General features: G+C 30.9%; 2 protein-coding genes across 2 annotated transcripts; both read left to right on the top strand.

The window, feature by feature from the left end:
• Positions 1-3,413: 3,413 nt before the first annotated feature.
• Positions 3,414-9,940, top strand: LOC120356393. Its single transcript, XM_039445329.1, has 4 exons — positions 3,414-3,584; positions 6,593-6,686; positions 8,486-8,662; positions 9,871-9,940. Exons 1-4 carry the CDS (start codon positions 3,533-3,535, stop codon positions 9,938-9,940), a joined length of 393 nt encoding a protein of 130 aa, XP_039301263.1. The 5' UTR covers positions 3,414-3,532.
• LOC120356394 (cystinosin homolog) lies at positions 9,941-13,371 on the top strand (the record flags this gene model as incomplete). Its single annotated transcript, XM_039445330.1, has 5 exons — positions 9,941-10,014; positions 11,123-11,222; positions 11,758-11,873; positions 12,012-12,048; positions 13,172-13,371. Coding segments are annotated over 5 exons (527 nt in total), but the record flags the coding sequence as incomplete, so codon positions are not given.
• Between the last annotated feature and the right edge of the window lie 361 nt (positions 13,372-13,732).

Consider the following 13,732-nt stretch of genomic DNA (forward strand, 5'->3'; position numbering starts at 1 on the left):
TGATATTAATTATTTATACTCCCTCACTTTGAGGCTGTGCAAAGGCTTAAAATGAACTTTCCACTGGTAATATTTTTCAAAGTTTTTCGATTTATATATCATCAAGCTATCAAAATGAAAAAGTTGAAAATGAAAATTCAATTTACCAAAAATAACTCAACTGAAATTTATTTCCAGTCAGTTTTAGTAAATTGGATAACTTTCTCAAAAATGGATATTTTCAGAAAATTTTTGTTTTATTAGATCAACAATACCATGAAGAATCTATCTTCTAAATCTCATGGATTTATCTCTTACCAAACTTGAAATATTCTGTACCAGAAATTTAAACTTTAGGCGCTCTTATCTCAAAAAGTAATGATCGGGAAAAAAATGTTTTCCTGATAAAACTTTTTCATTTTGATAGCTTGATGATATACAAATCGAAAAACTTTGAAAAATATCACGAGTAGAAAGTTCATTTTTAGCCTTTGCACAGCCTTAAAATCAAATTATAAGTTGAAACATGTTGTAAGAAATAAGATAAAGTTGACAAAAGGGTGAGCTACTTTCATTTTTCAATTTTTACATAAATTTATAGTGGATTGGTGTTTAGTGAGATTCAGTTACAACTTTCAGCATTGGTTAGATGTGATGTATTGATATTGAATTATATGAAATGCTGACTGAATTAGGGAATAAAATAAAATGGGAATCCCTGTCTGAACTTCTTGATATTTAGGGAACAAAAAATGAGAATTTCCCTATAACTGTCTTGATTTTTGATTAGCCTATTTTCCTCTTACTTCACAACGTGACACTTCCTCTTACCTTGTTATAATTCAAAAGAAAACTGTCAATTTTCCTTGTAGTTACAACTTGTTTCACAAGAATTTTCTCCTACTATATACTTCCTTATCCTGTTTCCGTATCCTGTTTCCTTAGACAGTTTGTTAAACTGTTGTATTCCTAATCTCATTACACTATATTATTGATTCGTTCTATACAGTAGCACAGTAGGCCTACATTGGAATATTTTAATTTGCAAAAATAATGTCATTAATTGTGAATATTAGTATACTAGACCAACTAACTTGAGGTTGGTTCCAAAACAAAGTTCAACGACCCTATGTGTTAGTCTATATCACGATCATGTTAAATTATTATGTTGTAAGAGATATAAAGATTCATTGTGATGTTTTTAATGTTTAACGTCTTATAAATGTTCAAAACTACTTCTATCAAACCCTTTAAAATGGATTTTCCGTTTTTGATTAGCCTAATTTGTTGAACTTTATTTTGGAACCAACCTCATCAAGTTAGTTGGTCTAGTATAACATTCACAATTAATGACATTAGTTTTGCAATGTTAAAAATGTGGGAGATACATTTATATTTCTAACAAAGCGAAGTGTAAATGGATATTTCAATGAGTGATAGTAGCTTAACCTAGATTTTGATTTGGACTGTACCTAGTATAAATTTGAAAAAAGCCAGTTTTGGGCTTAAGCATGTTGTGCCTTCCCATACAAGTTCAATAATTGTGAATTACTAGAGTCTAGAGAAATAAATGAAAAAATACCTCAAAATAGATTCATGATTCATATTAAATATCGGGGCACCGAGCTTCGCTCGTTATTTATTTATTGACTTTTGATGAACAGAACACAATTCTTAAAATGATTGGGGAAGACTAACAGGCACAGCCCAAAACTGTTTCTTCCCCGAATTTTGATTTATACACTATACAAAATAGTCCAGAAAGTAGGTTATGTTCCATACACTTGAATTCAGGTTCAATTTTCTGTTCAAACATTTGAAAACAAAAAATTTCTAATTTAGATTATTCACAAACCAAATTGAATAACAAAATAACATTCACTTATCACTTAAAATTATCAAATAATGATCTACTTTGAAAATTATGATATACTCTAGTTTAGGAGGATTATCATGTCATGTGAACAAATCCGATTATGTTGATCCAAGTCGATTAAATTGTCTATCTTGATAACATTTCTCGCTGATTGATTATGATTACACAGCTAGAAATAATTCTGTCCCTCTCCCACACAGGCACACGCATCTTCTGTTATTTATTTATCATTTACAATCAACTTAAGGACAAAGAAACAGACTACAGACCAAAACTTCTTTTCATCCCAATTTCATAAAATAAATTGTCCAAATAAAGGTTAAATGTGCGACTTTCCAATTCTTCACTAATTTCCACATTGAAACAAAACACAAACACTTGAACAATTAGTTATCGAGAGACGACGAAATTATCATCTGTTTTTCTTAGGATGAATTATCCTTTCCATGTCCTTCAGCGAGTTTTCCCAGGGATGAGACCTAGTGCAATCGAATTTTTATATCATAAACCTACTATCTTCCAAATTTCGTGAAAATCGTTAGAGCCGTATTCGAGATCCGTTGAACATAAATAACCAGATATATAAATAGCCAGATATATACAGAAATTGCTCGCTTAATATAATAGGATAACTGTACATTACTAGAGTCTAGAGAAATAAATGAAAAAATACCTCAAATTAGATTCATGATTCATATTCTATATTTTTACTTTTGAACAATTAATTACGACATAGCAGTCATGTATTCAACAACGGAAATGACAGCCAGTGTTGATGAAGGGCCTAGTGTCCGAAAGCGCTACCTGACTGCTATGTCGTAATTAATTGCTCAAAAGTGATTTAGTTATATGTGATTCAGTTATGTGATTATTTAACAAGCAGTTCGTAATGGAATCAAACATTAAAGAGTCTATATTTTTCATACTCCACTATATATTCTATCTTGTGGAGGATCAATTTATATATTTTTCCTACAGTTACGTTGAAAAGTGGCCATTGCTGCACTGATTACAGAACGCAAAGAATCACTTTTCGCTCTAGTGCGGGAAAAATTTTCCTGCACTCCAGATTTGCAACATGACAACGCAAAATACTTAGTAGGTTATATGGAGCAACAGTGCAGCAAATCCAAATGAAGTTGGTAACAGTGACTGCTGTGGCTGCTATAGTGAGCAGAGGTGCAACGAAGCACAACGCGCTAATTATTATCAATTATATATTATACCAAGGACAACGAGGACTTTAGGATTTTAGGATTAAGGTTTTATCAATAATAAAATTACACAGAAAAACATTGATGCATTTCAGGCAATTTTACCCATAATTACCCACTTTTCATATCAATGGTAACTGTAGGAAAAACTTAATGTGAAATACGTGCGCAAAGTTCCTCTGCTGCACTCAAGAAACCATTCCGCCCTCGCCTACGGTCGGGCGTAAACGTTTCTTTCGGTGCAGCAAACTGTCACTTTGCGCACTAGTTGCACAAATAATATTTCCACTGTGGTATTTGGAAATCGGTTAATAACTAATGTATCCTTTATTTTTTGTTTCAGGAATTCACATTGTACTCCAAAGTTAAAGAGTTATCTGCCTCAACAGCCGAACCAAGTGCCAAATACAATTAACTCAAAAATATCTGTCGTCACTGGGAGAAAAGTTACAACAATTCAAAAATGTGCCACTGTAGAATTATCTCAACATTTTTCATCGCCATCGTCTGTTGTGGTGAGTAAATTTCTTTATTTTACACGAGTTTGCTATAAAAAAATATTTCAAACTTTCAAAACTTGTTGAAATTTGAAGCTCACTTCTGTTGAGCTGTATTAGTTATCTATTCATTATCCTGAATTTTACATGAGTTTGCTATAAAAATTATTTCAAACTTTCAAAACTTGTTGGATTTTACAACTTGCTCACTTCTGTTGAGCTATATTAGTTATCTATTCATTAAAATTTATTTAATATTATTTATTCATCTTCATCAAAGTTAGGGAGAGAAACAGCTTTGGGTCTATCTTGTTGATTCTCTCACAATCATTAACTAAATATTGTGACTGAGGAATGAATGAAATAAATAAAAATGAATTAATTCATCTCTACACACTGACGTGTATAGTCTTGTAGGGGTATTCTTGTTATATTAATACGATTAGAATTGATTAATTAATACGATTAAAATTGACTTACATCAGGCCATAGATTAGTTGATATACATTTGAACGTTTGTCTTGTAATGAATGGATTGAGAACGCTTTTGAATTCGAAAACGCAGTGTTCAAAAATTGAATATGAATTTTTATTTTAATGCGTATCTCAGTAGTCTCCTTGTTCATAATTTTTTGATTGACAAATAATTTATGAGGTGGGAATAAGATTTGAATTATAAAAAGTGAAAAATAAATTTAGATTCTGTTTTGAATAAGAATTATTTGGGGAAGAAATAGCGTTAGTTCAGAATCTTGACTTTGTTTTTTTGATTTAGTGAAAATTCTAAATAATTGAAATATACTGTTCTTGTTATTATTATTCAATATCGGGGCACCGAGTTTCGCTCGTTATTTATTTATTGACTTTCCAATTCTTCACTAATTTCTACATTGAAACAAAACACAAAACACTTTAAACAATAGTTATCGAGAGATGACGAAATTATCATCTGTTTTTCCAAGGATGAACTATCCTTTCCATGTCCTTCAGTAGTTTTCCTAGGGATGAGACCTAGTGCAATCGAATCTTTATATCATAAACCTACTATGTTCCAAATTTCGTGAAAATCGTTAGAGCCGTTTTCGAGATCCGTAAAACCTATATAACCAGATATAAAAATAGCCAGATATAAATAAAATAACCAGATATATACAGAAATTGCTCGCTTAATATAATAGGATTTATCACATTGTCTACGAATACTTAACATGAGGAAAGGCACAACAGACTCATGCCCAAAACTGTCCCATTTCCATTTATACTGTACTGTCCAAATCAAAATGTTGGTTATGTCACTTTCACTTTTCAAAATACAATTTACGCTCTTCAATACTCACATTAACAAGCAAATTTTGAATCAAATAGATACTATTAGAGCCTAGAATCAAAACAAATCTAGAACAGTAACTTAATAATCATTCAAAAAGTCTAAATTTTGAATGAAACTAGAAATTTTCGAGCTAAAAACTTTGTTGTAAAATCAAACACATCAAACTCCCGGTGATTCGGAACCCACCTAGAATTGTAGGTTATCTTTTCTCATTATCATCCGCCTCATTACTGACGCACAAGCCTAGAGTTCATGATGGCTTCACCCTCAGTAAAAAAAGAGGATTCAGCAAAGATGAAGAACACACTTCAAATACAGCTGAAGATGTGTTGATTTCTACACGAAACTGCAGTACTGAAAGTTGGTTTATAAAGTTTATTTGATAACAAAAACTGCGTCTTTCATAGTTGTTTAGTATAAATTTAATGAGGAATTCAATATAAAACAAAATACAAGCGAAGAAAAAATTGAAAGACTTGACAAGGCCATGAAAGATATCATCTATCGTAAGTTTCATCTTGAAACAGTCAGCATTCCTTATTGCTTACATCAATGCTACCCATTTAAATAAGTGGTGACAGTTTAAAGTGACTCTTACTTTTTTAATTGATTTTATTGCTTTGTAATAATCATTAATCACGTTTCATATTATTTATTATTAGATTATAGCATTAATTTTAGACTGTCTACTATTGAAGATGACTTTTAAACCGGAGTACTCTTAAAATATGGGTAATTAACACGGAAATTGAGAATTTTATGAGACGTTTTAGAAAAAATAAAAACATTTTATGGTTTCAAACTCCGTTCCCAAGTTACCAACTGTTGTCTTATTATAGAAAAGTTGTAAAGAATAGTGGTATATATTGAGATAAGATATTAGAGAAACTGCGGAGTAATAATCCTTTCTAGATATTTATTGGGAAATTTTACTGTAGGTTAATGTGAACGAAGGTTGATAAACTATGATCATCAGATTCTTTGTAGATCGGGTCAACTAATGATCCTTGATCTATGGCTTTCAAATTTGCAGTTAAAAATATTAATATTACACTCTATGTAATACGAATCAAGTCAATAGAAAACCCAAGAAGATTCAAAACTGCCGCTAAGAACTGGATTATTTCAACTGGAAGACATCATAATATAGAAAACATATGTGAGCTCAATTACCCAACGTTTGCAGTTTGCACCCCCACCCACAATCTATTACTACTACTAACACCTACTCTAGTACATGGGTTTCCCATAGTTCAATAGGTTAATTCCCCATTTTTTATAGACTATTGTATTGTATTTTAGATATTTTGTATTTTTTATGTTTTAATTGCTTGTTTTGTATTTTTTTAAGGAAATAAATTCATTTATTATTTATGTAGGTACTTGAACTATCAAATTTCACGTTTATAGTGGAAGCTAAAGATTATAAAAGTCCTTCCACAATCTATGACTTTTCATCTGCTGTTGAATTATATTAACTACACTATTTGACTCTACATACTTCAAATTTTACGTTTATAGTAAAATCCGAAGGCGCATAGTAATAACTTAGGATAATAATAATAATATTTATAGACACAAGAAAGGCTAGAACTCGATAATATTAATTGTGCTAAAAATACAAAACAGCAGCTTGCCTCAAGTGAAATGAAATTTAAAATTTTGGAATTAGATTTCTATGATTATTTATTTTCAGGTCTGAATACAGTGAAGGCAGCCGACCTCCACATTTTAGATCATGATGTTTCAATCCTTGTCAACGAGACACAAAATGTTGAACTGGTTTTAGAGTGAGTTTGACATTATTCCATTAACATAATAACATACAATAATTATAAAAAAAATGCATGATTTACAATATTAAAATTGAAATACATGTTCATTATGTATATGATGATATTGCAGTATCATTCATTAATAATTATTATGCTCATAAAGAATCCGGAAGAAATAACTAATAGTTGATGGAAAACTCAATGAAAATATTACCATAGAAAAACAATAGCCTAAGTAGATATTAGACTGTAGTGTCGTTAAAATAGTTCACAAAAATGATTATTACTTGAAGTTCGTCATGGATAATGAAATAGATGAGTAATATCATAGAGAAACGATAGCATAAATAGATATCCCATGGTATAGGGAATTTATGTCGCAATTTTTACTGTTATCTCAAGCCGATTACTGTCGATTATTGTACAATTTTACTATTTTGTTGGGGTAAGAGTGTATGAACGGCACAATATGAGAGACTACCAGTGTCACACAGCTTCACGGGAAAGAATTACATGGACTATCGGCTTGAGATAACAGTAAAAGTTGCGACATAAACGCCCTATACCATGGGATATCTATTTATGCTATCGTTTATCTATGATATTACTCATCTATTTCATTATCCATGACGAACTTCAAGTAATAATCCTTTTTGTGAACTATTTTAACGACACTACAGCCTAATATATTTGAATATTAGTGATTGAAAACTAGTACTCACATGTGGAGCGCTTTCGGATTTTTAGAATCCATTTTCAACACTGCTGTCTTTATCTCGTTGTCATCTCGTTGACCGCTCACTACCTACCAATGACAACGAGATAAAGACAGCTGTGTTGAAAATGGATTCTAAAAATCCAAAGCGCTCCACATGTGAGTACTAGTTTTCAATCACTAATATTCAAATATATTAGACTGTAGTGTCGTTAAAATAGTTCATAAAAAGAAATATATTACTTTTTGTGTAGTTGAGAAGTTGATATGTGGTAATTATTATTTTATATTGAATGAAAAAGACTAAGAAATTGTCAAAAAACACAGATTTACATAAAATGGATTCTAAATGGATTTACATCTTTGGTTTTTTTGACAATTTCTTAGTAATTTTCGTTCAAAATGAAAATATTACTTTAAAAATCTAACAAAATTGCAGAAAGTCGAGTGCATTAATAAAGTTTTCAAGCTTCATAGAGCATTATACCTATTGTTGAAACATTCGTGACTTTCCAAGATGAGTTTCACAATAGAATAACAATGAAAATTGTTCTATTATCCACAGTAACAATAAAATTATTCATGTTGCCTTATTTAATATACTACCAACTATACAATAAAGTGAGATGCCATACCAGTCAAAATATTTGGATCAATCATGAGAATTTAATAATCATCTGAATTAAAATATTGAATTGAATCCAATATTTTAACTATGACATCTCATTTTTAGTTGGTTTTATCTCGATGGAATAAATAATACACAGCAACTTGGAATAATTCACAATCTTATAATACGCATTCTTCAAGATGAATTTTGGGAACGTTTTACATGTTTCTCTCTTTAAATCTTGTATTTGATTTTTTTATGCGATAAAATGAGTTGAAAGTGATCTAAAATCAGGATATATTCAATCATTATTCATTTTTATTATTCATTATTCCCACTGGCGAACAAGAGTCATCTTATGCCAGTGGTTTTTTCACTTACCGTTTATTATTATTATTACATTTGGTTGGATTGTGTTGTCATGTTGAGCTTTGTTTGATTTATGTATATGTATTTATGAGTGTGGGATAAATAAATTTTTATTTTCAGAGGGAAGCTCCAAAAACCAGTTGAGGTGAAACTGGAAACTCAGCATAAGGATGTGGTCAGAGCCAATCCTAGTATAATAGGGCTAAATCCTCCCGGGCCCTGGTTGTTCGAAGTAACCGGACTTAAACCGGGGTTGAGCTTAGTTTACATAAACTCTAACTCAACTCCTAGTTCTGAGTAAGTATTAACACTTCTTCAATTTTATTCAATATTATAATCATTCCTCCAGACCGAGACTATTAATATATATCGTAGTAATGGATGACTCTCTTCACATAAGTTTTTAATTGGATGGTATATTATTTATTATTTATTATTTTACAAAGGCGACTTTCTAGAAGTATTTAAAGCCTAGGTGATGATGATGGGATGAATGATAATACAATGAAGGTGGAGTTATGAATTAATGAAAATGATAGATATGCTATATTGATCATTATAAAATTATAATGTTATATATGATATTATAATTATTATCATCTGAGAATAAGCATTAATTATGTTCAGTTATTCATTTATATGGACTCTCTTTATATGGTGAAGATGATATTGTTGTGGTTTCCATATCATGATAAATCAAACTGATTGAAGATTAATCCAGTATCAAGTCAAGCTACAGTGGAACGTCGATAATTCGGACGTCAAAAATCCGGATTCGTCTCTGGCAAGAAATAAAATTTTTACTGTGCGTTGTACACATGTTGCTGTAAATAAAAAAATACAGTGCTTTAAAAACGTGTTTTTAATGTATATACAGTACCTTATACTCTACCTACCAATTATTGAATACTGTATATGCAATTTTAACAGCTTTGTTTCTTGAATAGTGCGTGCTGACCATATTTTAACGTAATTTCGATAATCCGGATAATTTGATTATCCGGATGGGGTCCGGTCCCAATTAATCCGGATTATTGACGTTCTACTGTATGTATTTCATTTATCCAAATTCAATCAATAAAATCTACAACAGCCTTAGAAATTTTGTGGAATTCCTCCATATTGAGAAAATATTAACCTAAAAAAATATAATATAGAAGAAAGATCAAGATATTGTCTGTTCCAAATAATATTTACTTATCCAAACTTCTCTTGATGCTTAGGTCATCATCTTCAGTGGTATTATAGAGCTGGACTGATTATACTTACTGTTTCACTTACTCACTCACCTATTTACTTGATGATTAGTTCGTTAGAAACTGAATTAGTTAATGATTACTGAGCTAGTTTCTGAAATAGTTACTACTTAGCTACCTATTGAATTATTCACTGATTAATTAATACCCCACCTATCCATCAGTCTTCCGAATTTCATTAATTCGTACTTGAAATTTTGAAATACTATAATTATATGTTTTTATTAATTGTTGTTTGTCTCTTTCTAGACTGAACACAATCCAAGCCTTCGTAAGAGTGACTGTACAACATTCTTATGTTTTGGAATACACAGTTTGACAGTGGGGTGGATTTATTTGCTGCGTGGTCTGTCTCGTTCTATCCTCAAATTATCACAATTGGGAGCGAAAAAGGGTGTCGAATTTCAAATATAATGTAATATTTGGAAAAACAATTGATTTGTTTTTGATTTTTTAGGTTAATATTTATCTATTTTGGTTGAAAGCTTTCTCGAAATCAACGAAATCATTAGCTGCACACCTTGAAATGAACAATTGAACTGGAAAATCATATTGAACAGTGCCAGATACTAGAATTTTTTAAAGCTGTCATGAAATATAGACCCTATGGTAGAGGGGATATTGGCAGACTTATTTAAATATTGTAAGATTTTTTTCATTTATTTATAAACTTCACAAGGAGCACTGATCGGAGAGAAACACTAAGGATACTCCTTGTACTATTTCTCTCCCAAATTTAGATAAAATTTTAAAAGTCCGAAATAGGGTTAAGATTTCACTTTTCTAAAATTTAGTCCTTTTCACACTCATACACAACGAAAATAAGAATTTTGAATTTTTACGGTTATAACAAATATAAAACAAAAATTTTACCTCAAATATATGTAAATATGTATAAGTCTACAAATAAAAGCTATATAACAAAGTAATCTTGATTGTAATTTCCAAAGGAAATTCACTCACTCAACGACTATTATCGGATGTTTTCCAATATTTCTCCGCTTCTCTCAAGAGTGACTTTGTATCTTCATATTCCACTTTAAGTAGAATAGTTAAGATAAGTAGTTATATCCATTGAAATACGAACAAGTGTGTACTGGAACCATAACAGGTGCCTAATCTTGGAAAGAAGAAGAAGAAAGAGAATAAAGATTAAGAAAAAGAATTGACTGATACTTGTAAAGGTGCGTGCAGATATACGCGCCGCGAACATGAGCAATTCACTTTTAATCAGCTGATTATATCTGTATTTTTACAGAAACGGTAAGATATAGATATAAAGTCTTGAAATCAGCTGATTAAAAGTGAATTGCTTACGTTCGCGGCGCGTATATCTGTACGCACATTAAGAGATAGAAATACACGAATGACATAACACGTCTAAACTACTGAACTGATTAACTATTTTTTAGTTATTGAATAATAAATGAAATATAGTTTGTAGCACTGTTTTCTTACAAAAATTAGTGTTAAATTTGATAATTTTCTCCTTATTTTTCAGTGTTGTCGGTCTAAACTTCGATTTTATGGCTTTGAATTTGCTTGGATTCACATTATACGCTGTATTCAACTTTGGGCTGTACTTTGTACCAGAAATAGAGGTAATCACATTAATTTTCGACATTTCAATACAGTTTATTCCCAACAACGTGGAATTAATTCCAGTTTCAACAGACTCCAATGTTTGTACTCAAATATAAATATTTTACTTTCACGTTTTCACAACGGAAATTCCTTCAAGATTTAATTCTCAATTTTTGTAATTTTTCAAAAATTTTATTAAACTTTAAAGTTTATTTCAAACAACTCACAAATAATTTCAGCTTCAACAGACTCCAATGATTGTTCTCAAATATAAATCTTACTTTCAAGTTTCCACAACGGAATTCTTTCAGATTTGATCCTTAATTTTTGTACTAATTCAGTGATTATTTCAAAAAAGTTCATCTCAAACAACGTACAAATAATTTCAGGTTCAACAGACTCTGAAGTTCACACTCAAATGCTTCATCTTATTTTCCAGTTCCACAACGGAAGATCCTGCAAGATTCGATTCGCTTTTTTTTTGCACTTGTAAAATTCCTCGATCCTAAATTTTTCCTTCACTTTTTACTATTAATCATTTTTGTTTTACAGAAAGAGTATTTCGAAAGACATCCCACGGGTACCAACCCTGTACAAATGAATGATATAGTATTTGCAGTGCATGCACTTTTGCAACGCTATTCCATTATTCAGTGTTTCTGCTTGAGGTAAGCCTAAAATTACACCATTTATTGAACTCTTCAATTTATTTATCAATCTAACATTTCCACAACTTGACCATAACTGTGGTTGAATCATACAGACAATTCAAAATGAAATTAACAATATCCAGCTGAATGTTGCAGCCATCGTTCAGGAATTGTCAACACAGATTTCAAGAGTGTATTCGTGCAGGAGAAGCCATCTTGAAGAGATAATTGTCAAAAAGTGAGAGATGTTATTAAAAGTCTCAAATGGCAAGTCTTCAACTTTATATAGTTTGAATAGAATCATTTTGCCCTTTTCCACTAATGTTTCATGCGTTTTTAAAAGTTCTCGTTATGTGTGTCACTCTGTATTTTTATTTGGAAAATATTCTATCTTACTATTTTCACTAATACATTAATTTTTTGTTGAGCACATGTACAAGTATCACACATAAAAGTAAAACAATAGCCTATTTATATTATATATAAAAGCGACATGGCACTGATTCATTTACTATTTCTATCCTCATTAGATCGATATAAATGTTCTATTTGAGCTATTTTACCATGTTTAAACACAAAAACTTTTAATTTCAATTAGCTTAAAAAATGTTATTTAATCTTCTGTCATTTTCAAAATTCAAAATGTATTCAATTACCACATTTCCAACATACAATACTGAATAATCAATCAAACCATACATTTTCTTGAAGGAGAATAGTCATACTTCAATATTCTAGGGAGAAAAGTCACATAACTTTATTGGTTTTCCTTACACTACCTCTCGATTATTGTCAATTTCATGATATGAAAACACGCAAAAAACAAAAAGAGATTGCATAAAACATATACTATTCAATTTTGTCCTGGATTGCCTTCAACACACTCCTTGCAAATCATTGCTCTATGTTCTTCTCACAATGGCTTTCCACAGTTTGAGCACCTATTTTTTGTTTTTCTGTCCTTTGTACGCTGGAAAAAGACTAACGTAGATATAAACTGGGTCTGATGAACCCCAAACACAATTAAATTGTTTACTGCTTCACTATCTGGAGTCGATTGGTTATTTTTGACGTTGCAACGTATTGACAGGACTGCCAACTGAATTTACATGAAGCAAAAATATCCCCTCTATACTTGTTACTGATATGCACAAGAAGAAATATCAGATGGGTACGCTGGACCCCAGTATTATATTTGAAGGTTATAACTCTATATTACTCAAATTACTACTTCACTGCCATTACTCATTTTATCATTAGATAATTGACACCTTTTACTAACTAAATTTCAACATTTTTTAAATTTTTGATTGCAGTCTGGTGCTCAAAGAGTTTCCACCACAGCGAGATCTATTCTCTTCCTATTCTTTTTGATAATCACAACAACCCTGGGTCTAACTCTTTTCGAAAAGCTAGCCTGGCTGGACTTTATCTACTACTGTTCCTACATCAAGTTGACCATTACACTTATCAAGTACATTCCACAGGTTAGTAATATTTCATTTCAAATTATACAGTTAATATCTTTCTTTCTATATTTTATTTCTTAATTAAGTATTAATTTCGGGGCGCCGAGCTTCGCTCGTTATTTTTATTTATTGATAACAGAACACAATTCTCTTGATCGTGTTTATATTTTACAGCTGGCTATAGGTCAGCTTATGAATTTCGGGGATGAGATATTTTGATTTTCCACAGAATCACCTCGCTCACTTTTTACTATCTACAGACGACGAAAGTCTCAGCTGTTTCAGCCAAGGATGAATATCCTTTTAATGTTGATCAGCGAGTTTTCCCAAGATGAGACTTAGTGCAATAGAATTTTTATAACATAAACCTACTATATTCCAAATTTCGTGAAAATCGTTAGAGCCGTT

The sequence above is a fragment of the Nilaparvata lugens genome, unplaced genomic scaffold, assembly GCF_014356525.2.
Source record: "Nilaparvata lugens isolate BPH unplaced genomic scaffold, ASM1435652v1 scaffold6650, whole genome shotgun sequence".
Lineage (NCBI taxonomy): Eukaryota > Metazoa > Arthropoda > Insecta > Hemiptera > Delphacidae > Nilaparvata > Nilaparvata lugens.

Coding starts and splice junctions, on each gene's coding strand:
- LOC120356393 (XM_039445329.1), top strand. CDS start 3,533: ATGTGCCACTGTAGAATTATCTCAACATTTTTCATCGCCATCGTCTGT. Junction 6,687..8,485: donor AATGTTGAACTGGTTTTAGA/GTGAGTTTGACA, acceptor TTTTATTTTCAG/AGGGAAGCTCCAAAAACCAG. Junction 8,663..9,870: donor AACTCAACTCCTAGTTCTGA/GTAAGTATTAAC, acceptor GTCTCTTTCTAG/ACTGAACACAATCCAAGCCT.